General features: G+C 45.9%; 3 protein-coding genes across 6 annotated transcripts; 2 read left to right on the forward strand and 1 right to left on the reverse strand.

Moving 5' to 3' along the window:
- The first annotated feature begins 2,565 nt into the window (after positions 1–2,565).
- On the forward strand, positions 2,566–6,248 carry Pip4p1 (phosphatidylinositol-4,5-bisphosphate 4-phosphatase 1). Of its 4 annotated transcripts, none has more exons than XM_055608645.1 (7): positions 2,566–2,795; positions 3,107–3,297; positions 3,776–3,882; positions 4,143–4,248; positions 4,409–4,461; positions 4,557–4,647; positions 5,427–6,248. In XM_055608645.1, exons 1-7 carry the CDS (start codon positions 2,654–2,656, stop codon positions 5,568–5,570), a joined length of 834 nt encoding a protein of 277 aa, XP_055464620.1. In that variant the 5' UTR covers positions 2,566–2,653; the 3' UTR covers positions 5,571–6,248. The 4 variants fall into 4 exon arrangements, with proteins under 4 accessions (XP_055464620.1, XP_055464621.1, XP_055464622.1 ...); XM_055608644.1 differs by having other exon boundaries at positions 2,569–2,816; XM_055608646.1 differs by lacking the exon at positions 4,143–4,248 and having other exon boundaries at positions 2,567–2,816.
- Positions 6,249–6,319: 71 nt separating this feature from the next.
- On the reverse strand, positions 6,320–8,481 carry Apex1 (apurinic/apyrimidinic endodeoxyribonuclease 1). The gene is made up of 5 exons (XM_055608643.1): positions 8,399–8,481; positions 8,113–8,224; positions 7,710–7,897; positions 7,153–7,345; positions 6,320–7,027 (listed from the first exon to the last, which is right to left on the reverse strand). The coding sequence occupies exons 2-5, from the start codon at positions 8,165–8,167 to the stop codon at positions 6,510–6,512; spliced, it is 954 nt and encodes a 317-aa protein (XP_055464618.1). The 5' UTR covers positions 8,168–8,224; positions 8,399–8,481; the 3' UTR covers positions 6,320–6,509.
- A 43-nt stretch (positions 8,482–8,524) lies between these two features.
- On the forward strand, positions 8,525–16,244 carry Osgep (O-sialoglycoprotein endopeptidase). The gene is made up of 11 exons (XM_055608642.1): positions 8,525–8,772; positions 12,585–12,704; positions 12,847–13,022; positions 13,952–14,047; positions 14,392–14,441; positions 14,586–14,664; positions 15,034–15,099; positions 15,201–15,291; positions 15,507–15,582; positions 15,677–15,775; positions 16,030–16,244. The coding sequence occupies exons 1-11, from the start codon at positions 8,658–8,660 to the stop codon at positions 16,067–16,069; spliced, it is 1,008 nt and encodes a 335-aa protein (XP_055464617.1). The 5' UTR covers positions 8,525–8,657; the 3' UTR covers positions 16,070–16,244.
- Positions 16,245–22,487: the final 6,243 nt, after the last annotated feature.

The following is a 22,487-nucleotide window of genomic DNA, read 5'->3' on the forward strand; positions in this document are numbered from 1 at the left end:
GATCAGCTCTGTGAGTGAAGCCATCTCTGGCCAATGAGCTGTTTCCAGTAACCTTCTGAATGTGTGTTCATAAAGAAGCCCAAGTGAGATGGTAAAAGAACCACTCAGAGAACATCACAGAATCTCAAGAATATGTCACTGTTTGGGGATTGTCTGTCATCCACCAAGTGACTAAAGACCAAAGAAGAGATGGCTCAGTAGTTAGAACACTGGACACTCTTCCAAAGGAGCTGAGTTCAATTCCCAGCACCCACATGGTGACTTACAGTCACCTGTAATCCAGTTGGAGGGGATCTGATGCCCTCTTCTAGGCTCTGCAGGCAATAGGCAGGAAGACAGACCTGCAAGCAAAACACCCACACAAATTAAAATATTTGTGTGTTTATGTGTATCTGAGGAGCAGAAGAGCTACTCCTGTGTTATCTTTTCTACAACCTTTATGGCCTTTCTCACAAATTACCTTGTTTTCTGGGCATGTAATTTCTGACTAATTTCAAACCATATTGTCACTTGAGAGAAGGGCAGACTTTATTGATCTGAATTCTCTTAAAAGTGCTCTACCCAGAACTATAGACAATGTTAGATCACAGACACATCTCTGGAGGGGATCAGACCCTTATGTTCTTCTGATACCTTTCCTAAACTGCTAATCTGCTATTGTAGCAGCCCCCAGGATATTATGGGACAACAGGATTAACTTGTTACCTTCTATCCAGGCTAGTATCTTCACCAATCTGTTAAATTCACAACTCCTCTTCTGTAATCTCAGAGCTCTTCTAATGTCTATCAAAGCAAGGGGTTTCCTTTGTTCCACGAACTGCTGTCATATATCCCATGCCAGATTCTCCCTCTGTGAGTAGTGGCCACAATAAAGGACCTGACTATTACAGAGCCCTCCCAATGCATTTATTTTTTTTAAAACAGCTAGTGAGTAATTACTCCATCTTCAGACTAAGTAGCGGGTCCTGCGTTTTGGTTCCCAGGGCTTACAGAAGGGACTGGAGAAAGGTTCCACAGTAAAGAATACTTCCTATGACAGTCCTCCGGGAGGAGGCTTTCAGGTTGGTTCCAATCTGAATCCTGGTAGAGACGTTCGCAGAAATGATAATGATTTTACATCTAGGCCTAGTGGCAAATGCCTTTAATCTCAATTACCCAGGAGGTGTTAGCAGAATCACCAAGTTCCAAGCATTGAATCATTGAAAGAGGTCTGCAGATGCAGCAGCGGTAGTAATAGCACTTTTATAGCATGTTTGTGGTCTGGGTCCAACACCCACTTGAAAAAAAAGTATGTTATTATTACACATTATTACATTTTTAAGGTGCTGAAAGGGCACCCGTGGGGCTTTCCGGCACGGGCACCACTAAGCTCACCAGATACCTTCACCAGCCTGCAGGAAGAGCATCACGCATTTCTCTGGGTGTGAGACTGGTCTCAAACTCATGATTCTCTTGCCAACCCCAGGCTCCAGAGAGCTGCGCTAACCAGCATGTACACCATACCAGATCTGGAGACAGTCTCCCTGTAGCTCAGGCTGCCCTCAAACTGCCAACCAAACCTCAATGTCTGACCCTCCCGTCTCCATCTTCAAAGTCTGCGGTTACAGCCGTGCACTGAGACCTGTTTTTTTTTTTTTTTTAATTTGCAGTGGCTTTATTTTTATGTATGTGTGTCTGCACGTAAGTCACATGTGTGTAGGTGCCCAGTGTTCACACAGTCACATAATTGGCACGGGATCCCCTGGAGCTTGAGTCACAGGTACCAACCGACCTAGGAGGGTCTTGGGAAGCGAATTAGGATCCTTCGACAGGGCAGTGCGTGCTCTTAACCCACAAAGACATCTTTCCAGGGCCCCGCCCTCTCGTGCTCCGTTTCACCTCGTTTTGTTCAGGGTATCTCGGGGCTTCCGAGGCTGTCCTGGGATCCCCTGTCCTCCTAAGCCATCCTCCAAAGGGCTGCATTTACAGGCATGCGCCGCCATGTCACCAATATTCGGCGGAGCTGAGGGCTGACCTCGGGGGGCCTCGTGGCACGCCAGGCAAGCGTGCTAAGGGCTCGGGCAACCCGCGGCTTTGCAATGCCCGTCCATGTCTTAGGGCGGCTCCCTCGGCCCACTGCGGGGCCAGGAACCCGGCCCCGCTGCCAGTCAGTCAGGAGGTTCCGGAACCGCCCTCGCGTTCTGGCGCTAAATTTGGGCCAATCGGGTTGCGTCCGACGGGAGACTCGAGACCAATGAGGAGCAGCGGGCTGGGCACGTGACGCGTGCGGAACCAGCGCCCCCCCACCCCCCGGGCCGGAGGTAGCGCGACGGCCGCGCTTCCAATGGCTCGCACCACTCCGAGTCACGTGCAGTGTTTACGGACTCAGCAGCTCCGGGGAGGTCATGTGGTAGTGACGTGACCCGTCGCTGTCCAATGGGAAAGGAACGCTCCCCGACAAACCGGGAACTAGTTTCCCCCCCGCGAATGACAGCGCGGAGGGGCCGGGCCAGCCTGTCACGTGAGCGGGGCGGGGCGGGGCGGCACTGGCTGCGGGCGGCCGCGGCGCGCAGGCGCCTTGGGGACCCGGTAGCGACGGCGTTGTTGGCGGCGGCGGCGGCAGTGGCGGCGGCGGCGGCGGCGGGAGCTGGTCGCTGACCGAGCGGGAGTCGCCATGGCGGCGGACGGAGAGCGCTCCCCGCTGCTGTCCGAGCCCGGCGATGGCGGCGCCGGCGGCAACGGCTTAGCGGGCCCCGGCGGGAGCGCGACTGGGCCCGGTGGAGGCCTGACGCCCTCTGCACCTCCTTACGGAGCCGGTAAACATGCCCCGCCCCAGGGTAAGCCGGAGGTCTGAGGTGCACCCAGGCCTGGGGGCGGATCGGGCCGGGGGCGGGGCGGAGCCTGCTCCCGCGCCAGGTGCTGCACCGTGGCACCTGTCACGGGGCGAGGCATCCTTCCTCCGCAATCACTGCCTTGAGCCCCGCACGGAGGAGAGCTTTGAGGGAGCCGACGTGAGCGCTGGTTTGTGAGAAGCCCGTCGAGCTTAGTCAGGAGGGTTCCCCACCTCCGTGGAGCGTCCGTGGGAAGTGTCCGAATGATGATTTGGTTTTCTCTGCTTCCTCCTCAGCATTCCCCCCGTTCCCCGAGGGGCATCCAGCCGTGTTGCCTGGAGAGGACCCACCCCCCTACTCACCCCTGACTAGCCCGGATAGTGGGAGTGCCCCCATGATTACCTGTCGAGTCTGTCAGTCTCCGATCAACGTGGAAGGGAAGATGCATCAGCATGTAGTCAAATGTGGTGTCTGCAACGAAGCCACTGTGAGTTATAACTATCAGCAAAATGGGCCTTGTTTCCTGGATGCTCTTTCCGGTTCTAGACCCTATTCAAGAGCTCTTCATGCCACCCACTTTCAGTTCCTGGATCTTCTACAGCCATTTCTTCAGAAGCTCTTCGTCAAAAATAATGTTCACCAGCTCTCACTTTTTTCACCTTTGCTGGATCCTGAAGTGTAGTTCTCGCTGGCAGTTTTTGCAGTTGCTTTTGGTTTTTGTATTTTGGGGTTTTCTTGTTCATTTTTTTTGAGACAGTCTCATAATGACCTGGGCTTACTCTGCAATCTTCCTGCCTCTGCCTCCTGAGTGCTGGGATTACACACACACATAGTCTTCTATGCTGGCAACATTTGTATATCTCAAATGTCTGATTTTTCCTTTCTCAGTAATGTTCTTGCAGAGGATTGGGATAACAGGCTCCCTTGCTGATATACCCATTGTTCCTTTATTCATTGTTCTCTAGCCCATCAAGAATGCACCCCCAGGAAAGAAGTATGTTCGATGCCCCTGTAATTGTCTCCTTATCTGCAAGGTGACGTCCCAGCGCATTGCCTGCCCTCGGCCCTACTGGTAAGAGACATAAGGTGGGAAGACTATTACATGCAAAATTGTAAAGCAAACAAAACAAAACAAAAAAATGTGAGGCTGGGAAAGGTGGTGCATGCCTGTATTCAGTCCCAGCCTCAGAGCTAGAGGAAGGAAGATAAAGATCTATGTAGCACTTAATTCCTAGTCATCCTGCCTACACCTCCCAAGTGCTGGGATTCAGTGTGTCATCAGATCCAGTTAGAATTAAGAACTTTTTAAAACATACTTTTTCCCCTGTGTAGCAAAAGAATCATCAACCTAGGGCCTGTGCATCCAGGACCTCTGAGTCCAGAACCACAGCCGATGGGTGTCAGGGTCATCTGTGGACATTGCAAGAATACATTTCTGGTGAGAAGGGATATTGGGAAACCCTGGAGGAGGCAAGTACTAGGAGTAGTAATAAATCCTGAAAAAGACTGTCCTATTTCTCATTTTTCATCCTCCCCCTTGCCTTGGGGTTCTCAATAAGGAGAACCTTCTCTCTATGGTTGTTTCTCTTTTTCCATAGTGGACAGAATTCACAGACCGAACCTTGGCACGATGCCCTCACTGCAGAAAAGTGTAAGTGGTTAGGGATTGTACTGGTAATTGGTTAATGTGTGGTATACAATCAACAGGGCTCTTCCAAATACCAATTTCTGTTGGCTCCCCCACAGGTCATCTATTGGGCGCAGATATCCTAGGAAGAGATGTATCTGCTGCTTCTTGCTTGGTTTACTCTTGGCAGTCACTGCCACTGGCCTTGCTGTGAGTAGTCTCAATGCAAACCTCTTGTGAGCCTTATCACAGGCTAAGATTTGAGAAGTTGGTACCTTAAAGAATGGTTAAAGAGGTGGGTGTTGGGGTATGTCCCTGTAATCCAAGAATATAGGCAATTCTAAGGTAACTCAGGCTTCATAGCAGGACCCCATATATAACACACAAAAGGGAGAATAGCTTGTACCAGCTCCAGATATGGCCTACCTGGTAAAAGTATTGGCCTAGCATGTGTGAAGCCATGGGTTTGCTCTCCAGCACTGCATAAACTGAGCATGGCGATTTAAGCCTATGTCCCAGTACCTAGGAGATGGAAGCAGGAGGCTCGGATTTCAAGGCCATCTGCAACTACAGGATTTGAGGCTGTTCAGGCTGTCAACATGAGACCCATGCCTTAAACAGCAACAAAAACTTAAAGTCTGCTGACAGGGTGTAGGGAGGTTTCAGGGAGAGGTGAACTAAAGCTGAAGGTGACTAGTAGACTAAGAAGTAAAACAAGGTATTCCCACTTTGGAGAGAGAAACTGGTTATTAGGGATCCTGGTTCACTTGATAGGCATGAGAATTTCTGTCAGATGCCTGGGATGGCAGGAGTACTTTCCAGCTTAAGGAAAGGAACCTAAACCACCTGCTATTTGGAAAAGGTCCTTGAAGGTGTCACAAGTGATTAGGGTACAGAGACAAAAGTTTGCATCATATTACTGCTTCTAAGACCTTGAAGCAGTAAATGCCAAAAGTAACCTCATCTTTTTCTTTTTCCTCATCTGTCAGTTTGGCACATGGAAACATGCACAGCAATATGGAGGTATCTACGCAGCCTGGGCATTTGTCATTTTGTTGGCTGTTCTATGTTTGGGCCGAGCCCTTTATTGGGGCTGTATGAAGGTCAGCCATCCTGTCCAGAACTTCTCCTGAGCCCCTTGATCCAGTCTGTGCCTGGCGGCTGCCTGGTTCCAACAGTAACACTACAAAAGGCTCTCTGGACTTGTACAAGGAAGCCAAGCAGCTGCCTCCCTTTTCCCTGGGGAGAGGTAGGAAGGAAGCAGTCCCTTAACTTAGGTTTGGAAAGCTAGGTAAGACCATTGCTAGCAGGCCGCTTTCTTCCAAGGGTTGCTGTTTAGGGTAAATAGGCAAAAATTGCCCCAAAGCCTGGATCCTAAAGACGGTTCTAGCCATGTCTTTCCTATATGTGCTCCCTGAGAACCATTCCTGTCCCTTAACACATTCCAGGGCAGGGTGGGGGTGGGAAGTGGGGGAGGTGTTCTCCTCCCTCTTGTGCACCATTAGGACCTTGCTGCTGCTATTGCACTTCACCAGGGGCTGGCTCCGGCCTCAGTACCCTCAGTCTCTTCTCCCCACATTTCTTGTCCTGTGGGGTGGGGTCAGCCACTGCTCTGTACAGAACTACAGGAACTGATGTATATATAACTATTTAATATGGGATATGTCCCCTAATCCTGTATTTCCCTGAATTCCTCCTTCTGACTTTCCTTACTTCCAGTTGTGGTACTGAACTGGGCTGAGGTAGGGTTGCTGTCTCTGGAGAGGTTAGGGATTCATCTGTGCTTGTAAATAAATAATGTCATGACTCTACCTTTCCCATTTAACAACGTTTGTGTATGAAAAGGGGAATTTGTAGATTGACAAAGGGAAAACAAGGACAGTGATGTTGAAAGTAGGACTTTTATTTTTACTTAAATTGTTAAAAGGAAACCAGAAGTTTGATTTTAATGTTTAAAACAGGGGAGTCCATACAAAAACAAAAACCTGGGGCCTAAAGAGATCAGAACACACTGGACTTCTCTGGGGGTTGAGGAGGCGGTTTTCCAGGCATAGAGCTACTTCAGGAGGGTGTCACAGTGCTAGGTAAAGGGTAATGGGACAGTGATCACTACCCAGAGCCTTGGAACGGATCTTGCTGTCACACAAGGCAGGTAAAAGAGAATGGGACAACAAAAAATAATCCAGGCGCCAACCAACATTCTTGGACCGAGCATTCATCATGTAAGTCCAAAAAGTATAAGCATAGGCGGTGTTGGGGTAGAGATGCCGGAAGCTGTCAGCCAGTGGTACATCCTGTAGCAACTCCCCAAAGCCTTCACGCTCCTGGGGAGTAAAGCCAGCATTCTTTTTGTTCCCTTTGGGGTTCCGAAGGTCAATTTCTTCATGAGCCACATTGAGATCCCCACATAGCACAAGTGGCTTTCGGGAAGCCAAGTCCTTCAGAAACTTTCTAAAAGCTTCATCCCAACGCTGCCGGTACTCTAGTCTCACCAGACCCCTGCCTGCATTGGGAACATACGCTGTTACCAGGACAAAGGAGTCAAACTCAGCTACAATCACCCGGCCTTCTTGATCATGTTCTTCCTCGCCTACAAAAATAGAAATCGGCATAAAATTAAAAAAATATATATATATATAATATATATATATATATAATATATATATATAACAACTGTCTGAAGACATTCACACATAAAAGTCAATAGAGCCTCACCAATGCCATAAGACACTTTGAGTGGGCACTGGCGGGAAAGTAGACCAACACCACTATACCCTTCTTTGTCTGATGGAGCTGACCAGTACTGATGGGTGAGTCCAGGCAGCTCCTGAAGTTCAGCTGGAAGTTTGTTCTCTGAGCATTTGGTCTCTTGGAGGCACAAGATATCTGGTGCTTCTTCCTTTACCCACTGAATGAAAATGTGGAAAGTTAAAATCTTCATAAATAATTCTGACTGGCATGAGACTTTATGTGCATTTGAGTGAATGCAGGTGCTGACTTGAGTGTTGGAAGCACAGCAAAGTGCTCTTAACTGCCCAGCAGTGGCTCTAACCCCCCCCCCCCATGCTGTCATAGGATTGGGGCAGTTCCCCCATCCCCCAACATTCTAGAGGCCATTTAAAAGACACAAAGATTGAGATTGAAGTAATAGACGTTTAGGCAAACCTCCCCCCCCCCAAAAAAAAAAAAAAAAAACCTACAGGCGAGAGAAAAACAACATCCTGTGGAAAGTCTATCAGGGAAAGTCTACTTCCCTCCTGAAGAGTACTCACATCCAAACCTTTCTTCTTAATCCAGGCTCGAAGCCCATCCACATTCCAGGAGCATATTTTGAGTGTGGCAGATTTGCCACTGGGTGAAGTTTTCTTATCTGGAGGGTCCTCATACAGGATAGGGCCCTCTCCTGCGGCCTCTTTCTCGTTTTTCTTTGCTGCCCCTTTACTCTTCTTAGTCTCGGGCTCTATAAAATGAGTAGGGTCGCAAGAGTTTTCAACCTCAGACCTGAGTTAGCCACGAAACGCTCTAGTTATCCCCGTTTCTCAGACTCCTGTAACATAACCTGGTCCATGTTTACCGTTGTTCACCGTGGTCTAGTCCTAAACTTCTTTTGGGCGCTGGGGAAGGGGGTGGGGGGACGAGGAACGGACGTGAGACGGGCTCATTGCACCACCTTACCGGACTTGGGCTCTTCCCCATCTTCTGCCGCCGCCCTCTTCCCACGCTTTGGCATCCCTGTGACGAAAGCCCTTAGGCGCCTGCAGCAGCGAAGCAGTGCGTCCTGAGTTGCCTACAGATAAGAATCGGTGAAATCAAACACAAGGAGAGGGAGCGAGCCTCCCGAGGGCGTTCGCACACCGGGGACCGCGGTTCGCACAGTCCTCCCGGCCACGTGCATCGCAGCCCCTCGCCCGCGTTAGGCCCTTCGACGTGCAAGGCCGCCCAAGCCGCTAAAACAAGTTACCTGACGGCCCAACGAAGGCGGGGAGCACCTCACAGCACAAAGAATGGAGCCTGCCTGTTCCCACGTGGGAGATTGGTGTGGTCACGTGACCAGAGGTCGCTCCTCCCCTCACGTGGTTCCGGAGCGCGATGATTGGTCCGCCTGCGACCTCGTGACGTAACTTCTGGCGCCTGAAGGGCCCATCACTTTGTTCCGGGCTGTTTGTCGTAGTGCCCGTTACGGCTGTCTTTCCGTCCCCGCATCCCGAGTCGGGGCCGCCATGCCCGCAGTCCTGGGGTTCGAAGGAAGCGCCAACAAGATCGGCGTGGGCGTGGTGCGCGACGGCACGGTGCTGGCTAACCCGCGGCGCACTTACGTCACGGCCCCGGGCACCGGTGAGTGGCTGCGGCCGCGTTCGCGGGCTCCTTGTCTTGGTTTGTTCCGTGGCGGGTTCTGTCCCGACATTCTGTTCTGTTCCTTGCGTCAGCCTCACGGGTGTTGGCATACTACAGGCTTGCGTCCCCGTTCCCAGACTCTTTTTTTACAAAAACTTGATTTCTGTTGGATTGTAACTGTTTGACTACAAGAGTCACAGACACGTGGACTTTGGTCGTGTGGGTTCCTTCAGGTTTGTTTTTGTTTTGAGACAAGGACTCACTGTGTAGCCCTGATTGACCTGGAAGTTGTTGTGTAGGCCAGGCTGGTTTCAAAGTCATGGAGCACCTGCGCGCACACACATAAAGCTGCATGTACCTGTGAAGGCTTCCTAAACAGGTTTGATGTTTCAGGTTATATAGGAGAAATATATGTGTGTTTAGGACTCGCTCTTTTAGGCACTGGGACAGATATTTGTGGTTAAAAGGGAAGCTACTGACTGTTGTGTGTGTTAAGCCCAACCTTGTGTAAGGTTTTGTGGAATTATAGGGAAAGTAACCGAAGAGTAGGCGGTATGTTTAACTTGAATTGATGCTGAAGGTTGTGTGTGAACGTGGGTATCTCTGAAGCCTCAGTAGCCTGTGCAGAGGTTAGAAAGAAAGCTGCATTGGTAAACCTAGCACTTGGGAGACTGAGACAAGAGGATCTGAGTTTAAGGCCACCTTAGGTTATGTGTGACCTTGTCTCAAAATTAGAGGCTTGAAAAGAGGATATTTTAAAACCTAGGTGAGTAATGGGATCCCCCACACACACATCGTTAAAACATCTCTGTTGGTTTTTACTTCTAATAGGCAAGTGCGAAAGTAATTGCAGTTTTTTCATTGTTGGAATTTGTTCTATGATAGTGGAGTACATTTATAGTGGTTCATACTCTCCCTCTCCCTTCCTGCTTGCCTCCCAAATGCTGGGACACAGGCACGTGCTAGAGTTTAGCTATATGTTCACATCTTAGCTAGAATACATTCTGCAGTGTCATTATATCTCATTTTTATCACATTTTGTTTTGGTTTGGGGTGAGCTTTTTTGGCTAATGACATTTCTTGCTGTTTATATTTATCTTAAACTGTGGAAATGATGTTAGACAAAGTAAAACAAAAGCCAGGTGTGTGAGCTCAAACTTGCAACCTCAGTACTCCAGGAGGCAGAAGCAGGCAGATCTCTGAGTTTGGCTCCAGCCTAGTCTATACAGTAAGTTCCAAGCCAGCCAGGGCTACACTGTAAAACCCTGTCTCAAAATGAATAATAAAAATGGAGTCAAACAAGTACTCTGAGTTCAGAATAGGAGGTAAAACAGTGGAGACATTAACTAATGCAGCTTGAAACACCAGCGATACCTAACAGTTGACCCCTGGAACTGCTAACAGTGGTGCCTTGGTTATTCAAGAACTTGCAAAGGAGAACACTCAAGTGGCTGTCTATTAGAAGTTGGCTAAGACCTGTTTATTGAGAGCAGTTGTGGGAGCTAACCTTATAGCTAAAGAAAAACATGCCAAAGAACTCAGTGTGGACCTTTCAATCACCATTGGATATTTGCAACCAATTGGAAAGTTAAAAAAAAAAAAGTTGATGCCTCCTAAAATGGCTAAAAATTGAAGTAGCCATTGTTTTCAGCTCTTCAATTTCTCAGATTGTGACAATGACAAAAAAAAATGTATAAGAAAACTAGCCACAACCAGCTTAATGGTTGGACTGAGGAGCCCCCAAACACTTTCCAAAGCCAAATTTTCGCCCAAAGAGGTCCCAGTCACTGGTGGTCTGCTGCTAGTCTGATCCAGTACAACGTTCTAAATTCCAGGGAAACCATTGCATTTGAGAAGTGGACTCAGCAAATCACTGAGATGCACCAAAACTGCAGCTCCTGCAGAAAGAACCCAATTCACAACAGTGCCTGGCTTGGAGCCTATGATCCCAGTGCATGGGGAGGCAGAAGCAGGTGTTCGAGGATAGCCTGGTCTACAGAGCAAGTCCAGGACAGCCAAGGCTACACAGAGAAAGCCTGTCTCAACAGTCAAGAACAGTGCCTGACTGCATGTGGCACTGCTGGATGGAAGGAAGCTTTAACTCGTCCACCACATTTACCGACCACCACTTCTTCAGCAGCAGCTCAACAACTTTTTGCAGGGAAAATGTATTCACAACCAGCAGTATTCAGAAAGTGTTTTCCAAGAGTTTGTTGAAACATGAATTTGCTACAGTAATAAATAAACGAGGGTTTTTTTGTTTTGTTTTGTTTTGTTTGTTTTCTTTTTGGTTTGTTTGTTTGAGACAATATCTTTGTACAAAGCCCTGGATGTCTTGGAACTCACTCTGTAGACCAGACTGGCCTCATGTCACAGAGATCTGCCTGCCTCTGCCTCCTGAGTGCTGGGACTAAAGGCATGTGTCATCACGCCCAGCTCACTGGTTTGTTGGTAAAATGTGTTGATTAAAATGGTTACTATTTTGATTAATAAAAAATGTGTTTGAACTGCTGGGGACCAGTCTCAGCCAGTTGGGGGTCTTGAGATTGGGAGGATTGGATGGCAGGAGAGAGAATCACTTCACACGGAGTGGGGGTGAACAAGCAGGCACAAGCTGACAGATGACTCATTTCAAGAGATTGTTCTCAGGAGGCAGTTTCTCTGGCGTCTACCCTACTCTGGAGCAGAGAGTCAATCCCAGTCTTTTATTATTAAGTCATTTCCTTATACATCTTTTAACATGATCAAAAAACCATTTTGTCTTTCCCCAGAATATTAGCTTTTCCCAAAAGACCCACAGATGAGAATATTCAGAATATAGCAAATTATACTCTTTATACATGGTACAGTAATTGTACCCAAAAACTCACAGAACAGAATATAGCAAACTGTTTTCTGTATACATGGTACAGTGATTACATTGCAAGCAAGTATATTTAATCATTAACTCAGTGCTTTTCTCAGACAAATTTCCACATCACAAGTCATCTGGGCAAGATCTAGCCGGTACAATAATTGGCATAGAAACAAAGAGGTATTAAACAAACTAGACTATTTTTAATTCTCAGCTGCTGTTTGTAGCTGAGCAAGTTCTTTCTGAGCTTTTTCTAAACAGCTTTTGTAATAAAGAGTGATGTTTATTCAGAGGGTCTCTAGCCCCTTCCTCATGAACTATACAAAGCTCCTGTAATCTTTTTATGTCCATGTGACCAAGTCTTTCTAGAAAAGGAAGTTAGTATGAGTCTAGTAGTTTCTCTAGGGTCTGATTCCTTTCTGACTGCAGCAATCTGGGGGCTGAGTGTGGAAATTCAAACAGTTCCTGATATTGCTCAATATCCATGAGCTGACTAAAGTTTTTCAAGGAACAGTTAGCACAAAAGTCCTCTATGGATTCAGTTTTTTGTTTAGATAATTCACGGTTGACTGCCTTTATAGCCAAGAGGAATGTTTCCTCCATAGTGGTTGTTTTTGAGCCATTTCCTTCTCCCCCAGTCCCTCTGAAAGTCTTTAGAGTTGCACTGACTAGGGATGAATTAGAGGAAAAAGATGGAGGTATAGTAAAAAACAAAGCAGGCAGACATATAAGAAAAAGCAATGCCATTTATGGACTGGTAATCCAGAGATGTTTTCTTGAGGATGACAGTACTCCAGCAGCTGGAACTGTGTCAAACAGCTGCATCTGCAGCAATGTCCTACCCGACATTAAACCTAGTCATAAGGGTTTAAAATCTGTAGTGCTATATCACAGTTCCTTCTTTACCAGCCTAATAATTACCTTTCTTATTGTTCTTAATCTGTATGCTTTTTCTTAGGATTCCTCCCAGGAGACACGGCCAGGCACCATCGAGCTGTTATCCTAGACCTACTACAGGAGGCGCTAACAGAGGCAGGATTGACTGCACAGGACATTGATTGCATTGCTTACACCAAAGGTTAAGTCTGGGAGAATGGTTGGTCAGCAAGGGAGCAATGTGGCTGGGGCTATAAGCACTGCCTGGACACATTCTCAAGTCTTATTTTCTTCACCTGTTTTCCCTAAGTCTAGGATTCTCACTCCAATTTGTACCCTGTCAGGTCCTGGCATGGGAGCCCCATTGGCTTCTGTAGCTGTTGTCGCCCGTACTGTGGCCCAGCTGTGGAATAAGCCTTTGATAGGTGTGAACCACTGCATCGGCCACATTGAAATGGGCCGCCTCATCACAGGAGCCATTAACCCTACTGTTCTGTATGTGAGTGGAGGAAATACTCAGGTATTTAAGAGCAATCTTTATATTCTGTCTTTCAGAGGTATTCTACCCGAGTTATAGGTGCTGCAAGGACAAAACCAGGCTCTTTTGGGCCAAAGATACTATAGAGAACATAACAGAGGTATCAAGTTGCAAGTTTTAGGGTGGAATTAGAATGTTAGAATTTTATACATGCAACTACAATTTCCAGTTTAAAAAGGAAAGAATATGGGTCTAACCGGTCAAGACAATGTCTTTCTTTTTTAATTTTATTTTATTTTACTTCTGTGGGTCTTCTGTGTACATATATGTAGGATCCCAAGGAAGACAGAAGAGGGCATCTGATCCAGAGATGCTAAAGTTACAGACAGTTGTGAGCTCCTATGTGGGTGCTGGGAATCAAACCTAGGTCCTTTGGAGGAGCAGCCAGTGCTTTTAATTGCTGGAGTATATCTGTGGCCCCACGAATATATTTTTCTTCATTTATCCACCTAGTTCTCCTCCTTTTTACCTCCAGATATCCCTGCCCCAAACTATGTTCTCCTTCCTCAGCCTAAGTAGCTGGGATCACAGCCTGCCATGGAATGCTTTTTGTGACAGGGTCTCACTGTGCTAGTCAGGTTTTTCTGCACTATTTTGATCTTCCTAACTCCTCCCAAGTGCTGGGATTATAGGCCTATACCGCCATGCCTGGCCCACTTTTTCTTATTTCTTAATGGAATGTCTGTGTGGTCACCACAACATGATATGGGAGGCATATTTAAGGTCAGCCTAGCTTCCTGTCTCATCCTCACCAGTGCTGGAGTTACAGTTATGAGCCATTGTAGACAACTTCCCTTTCTTTCTTACTGGAATGTCTAGTGACTGTGCTGGCACCATGCTACTATCTTCCACATAGCTAAAGGCTCCTCTTTACAGACTTGAAGTCTCATGGGCATTCTCATTGTTCTTAGGTGATTTCCTACTCAGAACATCGTTACCGAATCTTTGGGGAAACTATTGATATTGCTGTGGGAAACTGTCTGGATCGTTTTGCCCGAGTGCTGAAGGTAGGTGGGCCATTAAGACTGTAGAGTTCTTAAGATATGAAGCAAAAAGAAATGAAAGGCAGGAAGCAGTAAATAGATCTTGGGCTTCAGGCATATCAAACTTTATTCTTTGCTATTTTATTTAACCTAGGTGGAAAATTAAGTGTTTATGTCTATATATATCTACTACTTGTTACAAACATGTTTGTACCTGTGTATGTGTATACTTTATAAGAATTTATACTGATTGCTTTTCTTCCCATTGATTTGGGTAGGAATCCCGTAGTGCTGAGTAGAAGTGAGAAGAAGAATGCGATTTACATTATGAATTCATGGTTCTCTACTTGTCTTCCTTCTGCTGGTAGATTTCTAATGATCCAAGTCCAGGCTACAACATTGAGCAGATGGCAAAGCGGTAAGAGGACATAATGTAGAAGAGCACTGGCTACTGGGGCTTTAGAGATTTCTCTTCATACATATTAATGAGGCATGGGAGGAGTTTCAGAGGGTGCGTAGCCTGCTGACTCTGGGTTTAGTGCCTTTATTCATTTCTTCATAGAGGCAAGAAGCTAGTTGAGCTGCCATACACTGTAAAAGGGATGGATGTTTCATTCTCAGGGATTCTGTCCTTCATTGAGGTGAGTGTGAGAGCGGTGAAGAGATATAGCACGTCCCTGTTTTTAAAAATGTGTCTATTTTGTTCACCATCTATTTTCTGCATAACCATTCGCTCATAGCAGTTGTTGAATAAATCTGTTTAGCAGATGCTGTAGACCGTCTGTGTGCCAGGCACTGTTCTAATAATGGGGATACAATATAGGACAAAACAGTCCCTCCCTAAATGGGAAAAAGATTAATAAAAAATAAAAAAGTGGATGTGGGAGTACAGCACTTCTGTAATTTCAGTTGTAATGGAGTCAGCGATCCTCCCAACTATAGGAATTTTTGTTCTCATGAGAGCCCCATACCGATATTGATCTCTTAGGGTGTTGCCCCTTTATTTGTAGGATGCAGCACAGCGAATGCTGGCCACAGGCGAGTGTACTCCCGAAGATCTGTGTTTCTCCCTACAGGTAAAAGAGGGAAAAGCTGGGGTGTAAAAACTTGTTCTAGAACAAAGCTGGACTAAAGCAGGATGCTCCTCTGATGTTTCCCCATTGGCTGTCCTCTACAGGAAACTGTGTTTGCAATGCTGGTGGAGATCACAGAGCGAGCCATGGCACACTGTGGCTCCAAGGAAGCCCTCATCGTCGGAGGAGTGGGATGTATGTATCAGTGGGCAGTGTGCTTCCTCTTCTTCCGATACTCATCCTCCTCCTGGTACTCTAAATTACCAGAATTTGGAGGATTACTTGTTTCATCTCTTTCCTGTGTTTCTCAGTGCCTCCTTTCCCCCTACCTCCTGGTATACTGTCATGGATTACAGCTGGTTTCATAGAGGGCTAAATCTAAGTTCACTGAGTTTCTTATCTGTTCATAGGTAACATGAGGCTACAGGAGATGATGGCAACTATGTGCCAGGAGCGGGGAGCACAGCTCTTTGCAACAGATGAGAGGTGAAGTCCTTTTCCTTGTCTTGAGTTCTTCTCTTCTCATTATTATGGTTTTTCTTCATTTAGAACACAAGTTTTGTTATCTCTTCTTTCCCAGATTCTGTATTGACAATGGAGCCATGATAGCCCAAGCTGGTTGGGAGATGTTTCAGGCTGGACATAGGACACCTCTCAAAGATTCTGGAATTACTCAGAGGTGGGTGACATACTCCTTTGAGAGAGTAGATAGTGGGTATAAGAGATAAGCAGAAATCAACAGCTAAGAAAGTTGAACAAGGGCAGAGAAGAACGGAAAATGCCAGGGCGATGGGTATGGTGGTGTGCATCTTTAGTCTCAGCATGTGGTAGGCCAAGGCAGGAAGATTCCGATTTTGAACTAAGCCTAGGCTGCAGATGCTGTCTCAAAAAGTGCTAAGAGGCAGTCCTTCACAGTTTTCCTGTTTTCCACAGGTATAGGACAGATGAAGTAGAAGTGACATGGAGGGACTAGCAACACCTACAGGTTCTGCAGAGCTTCCCAAGAGGAGTGCTGATGTGGGAGTGAATCTTGGTGATGCTAGTGACTCCTCTTCTCTGGCAAGTGAATGGACCCCATATAAGGATTAGGGTCCTTGTGCAACCCCAAGATGACTCCACAATAAAAAATTGTTTTTGTTTGTTGATAATTGGATTGTGTTTTTCAGGACCAATACAGAGTTAGCACTGTAAATTCCTACTGATGAGATCAGTGGATAAGCTGGTGAGGGTCAAAGTGGCACCTTGGATGATGGTGCAGATAGTCTTGATGGCTGCTATTTGGAGAAAGCCATGGGTGCCATCCTAACATCCCATTAGCAATAATATCCTAACTGATAGTATTTTATTGTCACGCCCTGTGCTGACTGCTGTGCACATTCAAATTGTGGTTACATTCATTGAAGTAGACATGCAGGACATCCCTTTGAAAGGCCTGCAACATCTGATTCATTACTTAAGTAAATTAGGTAAAACTGCTTCCCTACATAAACTTTAATGACATACTACCACGAACACTTCACTGGCCAATTTGAGGGGAAGCCTGAATTTATACCTTATCAACACTACAAGCATCAGAACTATAGACATTGTGTATATAATGCCACAAGAGGGTCTAAGCTATCAAGATCCTCTTTTGCCCTCTGGTAGCTATGTGTCTTCCATTCTCCTCCCCCGCTTCTCCCACTTCCAGACTTCTGAAACACATCAGCCATTCATCTGTAAAATCTATATACCCTCACCCTCTTCTAATGTTTTCTTCACGTTGTTGCTCTGAGACCTGCTTTCTTGGAAAGAGTCTGCTTCTCCTAACAGCTGCCAGTTCTTTCACATCCATCATACCAGTGGGCCTGGAGTTGGTGCGTGTGTTCTCTATTCCTCATCTATTTGCTTTTCTTTCTTTTCTTCCCCTATCTCTTTTTGAGACAGAGTCTCTCTGTAGCCCTGGCTGGCCTGGAGTTTGCTGTGTAGAGGAGGCTTGCGTAGAACTCAGAGAGATCCACCTGTCTCTGCTTCTGCCTCCTAAGGACTGGAATTTAAAGGCATGTACTACCATGCCCACCTCTTCTGTCTTGTTCATCACTAGTATCCTTTGCAGCACATTGCTTTATATCTCAGGTTCGTCCCATTCTCCTGCCATAATCTTGCTATTCAGATTATTCCCATTAGTATGCTGACTTCATCCCTTCACCAGGACCTGCAACCCTTTGATCTTACTTCCTTTCTATATTATTTCCCTTTCTTAGTTAAATTCCAATAATACTTTGTTACACATCCACTCATCCACTAAAATTTAAACATATACATAAACCAGGATCTCGTTAAGCTCAGCCTGGTTTTGAACACACTAGCAGACAACCTGATCTGCCTTTTCCCCAAGCGTTAGATTATAGGTGTGCCTCACCACACCCAATTTACAGTGTTAGGGACTAAACCTGGAGGTCTACCAACTGAGCTACATTCCTTGCCCCGATTTTACTTCTGCTACGCACATCACCTATTTTATACCTAGATCAGTATAGCTGAAAAGGCAAGCAAAAATAGCCAAGTCTTTCCTGCCACTCAGCAATATTATCTTCCTAATCTTTCACTTCTGTCTTTAATAACTTCTGTATATTTTGATCCTTAAATCCCCAACATCTCTCTCCTGTCTCATTCTTTGTGTTTCTTTATTTTCAACTGTATTGCCTATTGGAACCATTCTCATTTAATAAACCATGGCTTGGTTCTTTAATAGAAGCAAGGAGAACACATTTCTCAAGTTCCCAGCGCCATACTGAATACTTTCTATCATATATACTCATATGCTTTAATTTCTGTCCTGTTACCACAAACCAGGGCTTCTCAACTAGATCTTCCTAGATCTGTACTAGGAAGACAAAATGAAGATGCTACTAAAGAGAAGCCAAGGAAGGACAGGAAAGACAGTTCAGCAGTTAGAAGCACTGGTAGAGGACTCAACGTTCTAGTCCAGTACCCAGGTGGCAGCTCACAATTGTCTGTAACTTCAGTTCCAGGGTATCTGATGCTTTCAGGCCTCAGGCACACAAGTGGTACACACATGGGGCAAAACAGCCATACACATGAAATAAGGATAAATCTTAAAAAGAGAAGCCAGGGATGCTAGGAAATGTCTTACGGTATATAGTAAAGCCCCACAGAGTTCTATGCAAAGATGTCAGTGGTGTCAAAGTTGAAAAACTGTTCCAAACAGTGCATATTCCTGCCCACAGATGTGAAGTAGGCCTTGCTCTCCGGCAGAAAAATGTGATGTGGTTTTAATTTGGGTTTTTAAAAACTCTGGAGTATCCATATATACAGCCATTTGACTTGGCCTGCTCTGAGCTATGCCCTAATTCTGAGCAGCCGTTCAGCCAGTGTACTGAGTGTGATTTGACAGAATGGCTGTACTTGACAGCACAACTTTAAAAGAATTGCTTCTAGTTTTTTTTCTGAATTCTCTATTAAAATCTATTTTGTAGCTGGAGGATGGAGCTTAGGTGTTAGGATCCTTGCTTAATACAAAGCCATATGGCAGTGATAACACACCTGGAATCCCAGTCCTCTGCAGGTAGAGGCAGGAAGATGAGAAGTTAAAGGTCGTCTTTAGGTATATAGTGAGTTCAGAGCTAGCCTGAGCTACATGAGACCCTGTCTCAAAGAATGAAAATAAAACTATCCCATCAGATTCGTTCTTACCAACGTCATTAATTACTTGGTCACAAATCTAATGGATTCTGGTTCTATTTATAAGTCTATCTGAAACAGTTGACACTTGCTCTTTGAAATGTTCTTAGAAATATATTGTCTGCTTTCTAGCTGAGCATTCTTTGCCTCCTTTGCTGTTTCTCATTTCTCAGTCTTAGCTTGGAATGAGTTGTCTTCTGTCTTCATTCTCTTGGATGGTGGCCTGTGCCATCATGCCTATCTAGTTCTACAGTCCTAACTTTCTAGAATTTAGTCTTCAGACTGACACAGGCATGAGGGGTGACTTTGTCTTAAATCGTGAAATTCATTAGGATACAGGTGACTACCAGTTCTGTAGTCCAGCCTGGACTCCCCTTCCAAGTACCAAACTTCCCTGGCATCTCTGTTTGAGTACTCACTAGGCACTGTGTTTTAGGGTGTCTATTGCTGTGATAAAACACCATAAACAAAATCAGGTTGGGGAAAAAAGGATTTATTTCATCTTACAGTTTGTGTTGCATCATCTAAGAAGTCAGGGTAGGAACCTGCAGGCAGGCGATGGAGCAGAAGCCACAGAAAGAGGAGTTCTGTTTACTGGCTTACTCCTTCCTGGCTTACTCAGCCTGTTTTCTTATAGCACCCAAGACCATAGCCCAGTGGTGGCACCATCCATGGTGAGCTGGGCCCTTCCAGACCAATCATCAATGAAGGGAATGTGCATAGCCTTGCTCATAGGCCAGTCTGGTGTGGGCATTTTCTCAACTGAGGTTCACCTAGGCTTGTGTCAATTTGCTATAAAACTGGTCAGCACACATTTCAAATTTAAGGTATCCAAACTGAACTTCTGCTTTCCCCAGCTTACTCCTTTAGCTATTTCTAGCTAAGTGGTAACTATCCTGCTTCATGTCAAAACACAGACTTCGGCATTCTTTTCGGTAGGTGTGTATGTCTTTACCTTTAGTTAATCAAATTCACTTTGATTTGCTTTCAGCATTTAACCAGTATCTTATTTCATCTTCCTTCTAAGCTGAACCAAGTTAGTGGCTTATCTTCAAAATGTCCTCATTCCTTCCTCTCCCTGGGCTCTCGGTTACAGTTTAGGCCTGTGGCCCTAACCCTTGGGTTTTTATGTCCAGCTCACTCCTTGTAGCTCCTCCAGCTGCTAAGGGCAGAGCTGCTCAGAAAAGTCATAAAGGTCACTGAGTCCACTTCTTCTTGCATGTTAGTAGATAGGGGATTAGCATAGTCCCACAGTGATAAAGGAGAGACGACAAGCAATCCTCCTGGCCCCCTTTGGGAGTAGGGGATGGACTTAGAGTAATGAATGCTGAAGGTTTTTCAAGTGGGAGTAAGGCAACAAATGCTTTGTAAATACAAAGTGTTAACCCACCCCAGCCAGCCAGGCTAAGTCTCCACAAATCAAAGGAACTGTGGAGGAGCTGATGACGTCTGCAGAGTCAAAGTGCTTAAGCACAAGAGCAGTGCAAACAGAGCACTTCTCATTTTTTTACCAAAGTGAGGAATACATGAGGTGATGTTTACAGTTGTCTTAAACAAGTACAAATACAATGAAGGAGTATACCTGGTATTATGTTTTATGAATAATATCTTTGGTCATGTGAAAGAGTCAAGAATACTCCCAGGCCTTTGCCTTTCCCACAGAGATAATGTGGACATACCAGGGTGTTCCCTTCATGTTCTTGCTTTCAAATGGATTCACTTATCATAGTTTATGCAATTTTTTTCCAGAAGGACAGCTTGTGGGAGGAACATTCTGCCATCTGCCCCATCCTTAGTTCACAGTAAGTTACACAGGCTCCCGCTAAGTGCCTTTCTGTGTTTACATTTGCTGGGTTTTTTCTGTGCATGATATTGGGATTGAGCCCAGGGTCTTGCTTGCACCATGCAACCACTCTACCTCTGAGCTCTCTCCCTTGCCCTGGAGCCTCTCAAGTGTTAGGAGTGTGAGCATGTACCACCATGTCTCACACTGATGGTGCTGCCGCTGCCGCCACTGCTGCCTCCTTTTTTAAAAATCACTGACTTCTCTTTCTTCTTTTCCTCTGTAACTTGGAAAGGAGTTGGGGCTTCCTATGTCCTTTAGGCTTCCTACCTCCATCATCACTAAGCCAGTACATGTCCAGGGACTACAGGTCCTGTTCTGACTGAATGTCACTGGAGGCTGCTAGTGTTAAGTATACTGTCCAAAAGAAAATAACACAAACTTGCTCTGATGGTACATTCCTGTGAGCTCAGCATATGGGAGAAGAAGCAAAATGATCCGAGTTCCAGTCCAGTGTGGGATACTGTCTTAGTCAGGGTTTCTATTGCCGCAATGAAACATCATGACCAAAAGCAAGTTGGAGAGGGAAGGGTTTATTTGCTTACACTTCCTTGACAACATAGACCTTCATTGAGTTCCAGAACAGGAACTCAAACAGGGCAGGAACCTGGAGGCAGGAGCTGATACAGAGGCCATGGAGGGTGCTACTTACTGGCTTGTTCCCTATGGCTTGCTCAGCCTTTTTTTTCTTGTAGAATCCAGGACCCCCAGCCTAGGGGTGGTCCCACCCACAATGGACCAGGCCTTCCCACATCAATCACTAATTAAGCAAATGCTTTATGGGCCTGCGTAGAGCCTGCTGTCTTGGAGGTATTTTCTCAATTGAGGCTCTCTTTTCTCCAGTGACTCTAGCTTATATCAAGTTAACATAAAACTAGCCAGCACAGATACACAGTGAGACCCAGGCTCAAACCAAACAGAAAAAGGAGACAGATTCCCTTCCTGTTTGAGAAACTACTCCAACGCGGTGTCTGTCGTGCATCTCTGTCCTCTAAGAGAATTGGTACTATCCCAGAGAAATAATGTGATTTCTCTCCCTAGTATCACATTCCCTTTCCTATTTATTTTGCTGCATGCCTGCTTTTTCTCCACTTTCCAACTCTTTTCCCCTAAAACAACCTGTTCCAGAAATGTCGTCTCCCCAGTCGAGGAGGCAGAGGCAGGTAGAGCTCTGCGTTGAAAGTCTGCCTAGTCTACATAACAACTTCCAGGACAACGAGAGATCTCATCTGGAAAAGCAAAAAAGAAACGGTCTCTTTCAAGAGTTAGGTGTGGTATCTCATGCCTGTGACCCTAGCACTTAGGATGCTAAGGCAGGAGGATTGCCATTAGCTTAAAGTTAGCCTAAGCCTATGCTGCATAATGAGTTTCAATATGAGAGTTTTTCTCAAAACATAAACAATAACTGGTTTCTTCCATTAACATCCAGACACCCTGGGTTTATGGAGGGCAGTCAGGCTTTAATGTTCTTTCTTGAATCCCACTTAGTGAGGACAGCACAAATGTAAGCTACTAATGTACGTACTAATATTAGAACAGAGATGGTTCCCCAAACCCTGTCTGTACTGCTCTCTCCCACACCACCCTCGAGGGCCTGTGCTCACTAGGACAAGCGTTCTATCAGCTGTGTCCCAGATTTTCACTTTTCAGGCCACGTCCTCCTGTTAAATCCTTTCCCCAAAGTACCCCTCTCTCATGCTCATCTGTCTTTGACGTCCAGTTTCTACATTCTAAGCCTTACTCTTCATCTTCCTTCTTTGGACTCACCTTGTAGTCACAATTAGCCCTGCTGGCATCCTTAAGAGGCAAACACAATTTATGAGAGGAATAAAAAAGATATGGGAGAAGAGCTGAGGGAGAAAGC

This window comes from Psammomys obesus, unplaced genomic scaffold, assembly GCF_907164565.1.
Source record: "Psammomys obesus unplaced genomic scaffold, mPsaObe1.curated_primary_1811, whole genome shotgun sequence".
NCBI lineage: Eukaryota > Metazoa > Chordata > Mammalia > Rodentia > Muridae > Psammomys > Psammomys obesus.

Excerpts from the sequence above, each read along its gene's own strand:
- Osgep (XM_055608642.1), top strand. The coding sequence starts at position 8,658 with ATGCCCGCAGTCCTGGGGTTCGAAGGAAGCGCCAACAAGATCGGCGTG. Across the intron at positions 8,773-12,584 it reads CGTCACGGCCCCGGGCACCG|GATTCCTCCCAGGAGACACG; the intron begins GTGAGTGGCTGC and ends GCTTTTTCTTAG. Across the intron at positions 15,583-15,676 it reads CTCTTTGCAACAGATGAGAG|ATTCTGTATTGACAATGGAG; the intron begins GTGAAGTCCTTT and ends CTTCTTTCCCAG.
- Apex1 (XM_055608643.1), bottom strand. The coding sequence starts at position 8,167 with ATGCCAAAGCGTGGGAAGAGGGCGGCGGCAGAAGATGGGGAAGAGCCC. Across the intron at positions 7,898-8,112 it reads TGGGGAAGAGCCCAAGTCCG|AGCCCGAGACTAAGAAGAGT; the intron begins GTAAGGTGGTGC and ends CTCATTTTATAG. Across the intron at positions 7,028-7,152 it reads CAAAGTGTCTTATGGCATTG|GCGAGGAAGAACATGATCAA; the intron begins GTGAGGCTCTAT and ends CTATTTTTGTAG.
- Pip4p1 (XM_055608644.1), top strand. The coding sequence starts at position 2,654 with ATGGCGGCGGACGGAGAGCGCTCCCCGCTGCTGTCCGAGCCCGGCGAT. Across the intron at positions 4,249-4,408 it reads ATTGCAAGAATACATTTCTG|TGGACAGAATTCACAGACCG; the intron begins GTGAGAAGGGAT and ends CTTTTTCCATAG. Across the intron at positions 4,648-5,426 it reads TCACTGCCACTGGCCTTGCT|TTTGGCACATGGAAACATGC; the intron begins GTGAGTAGTCTC and ends CTCATCTGTCAG.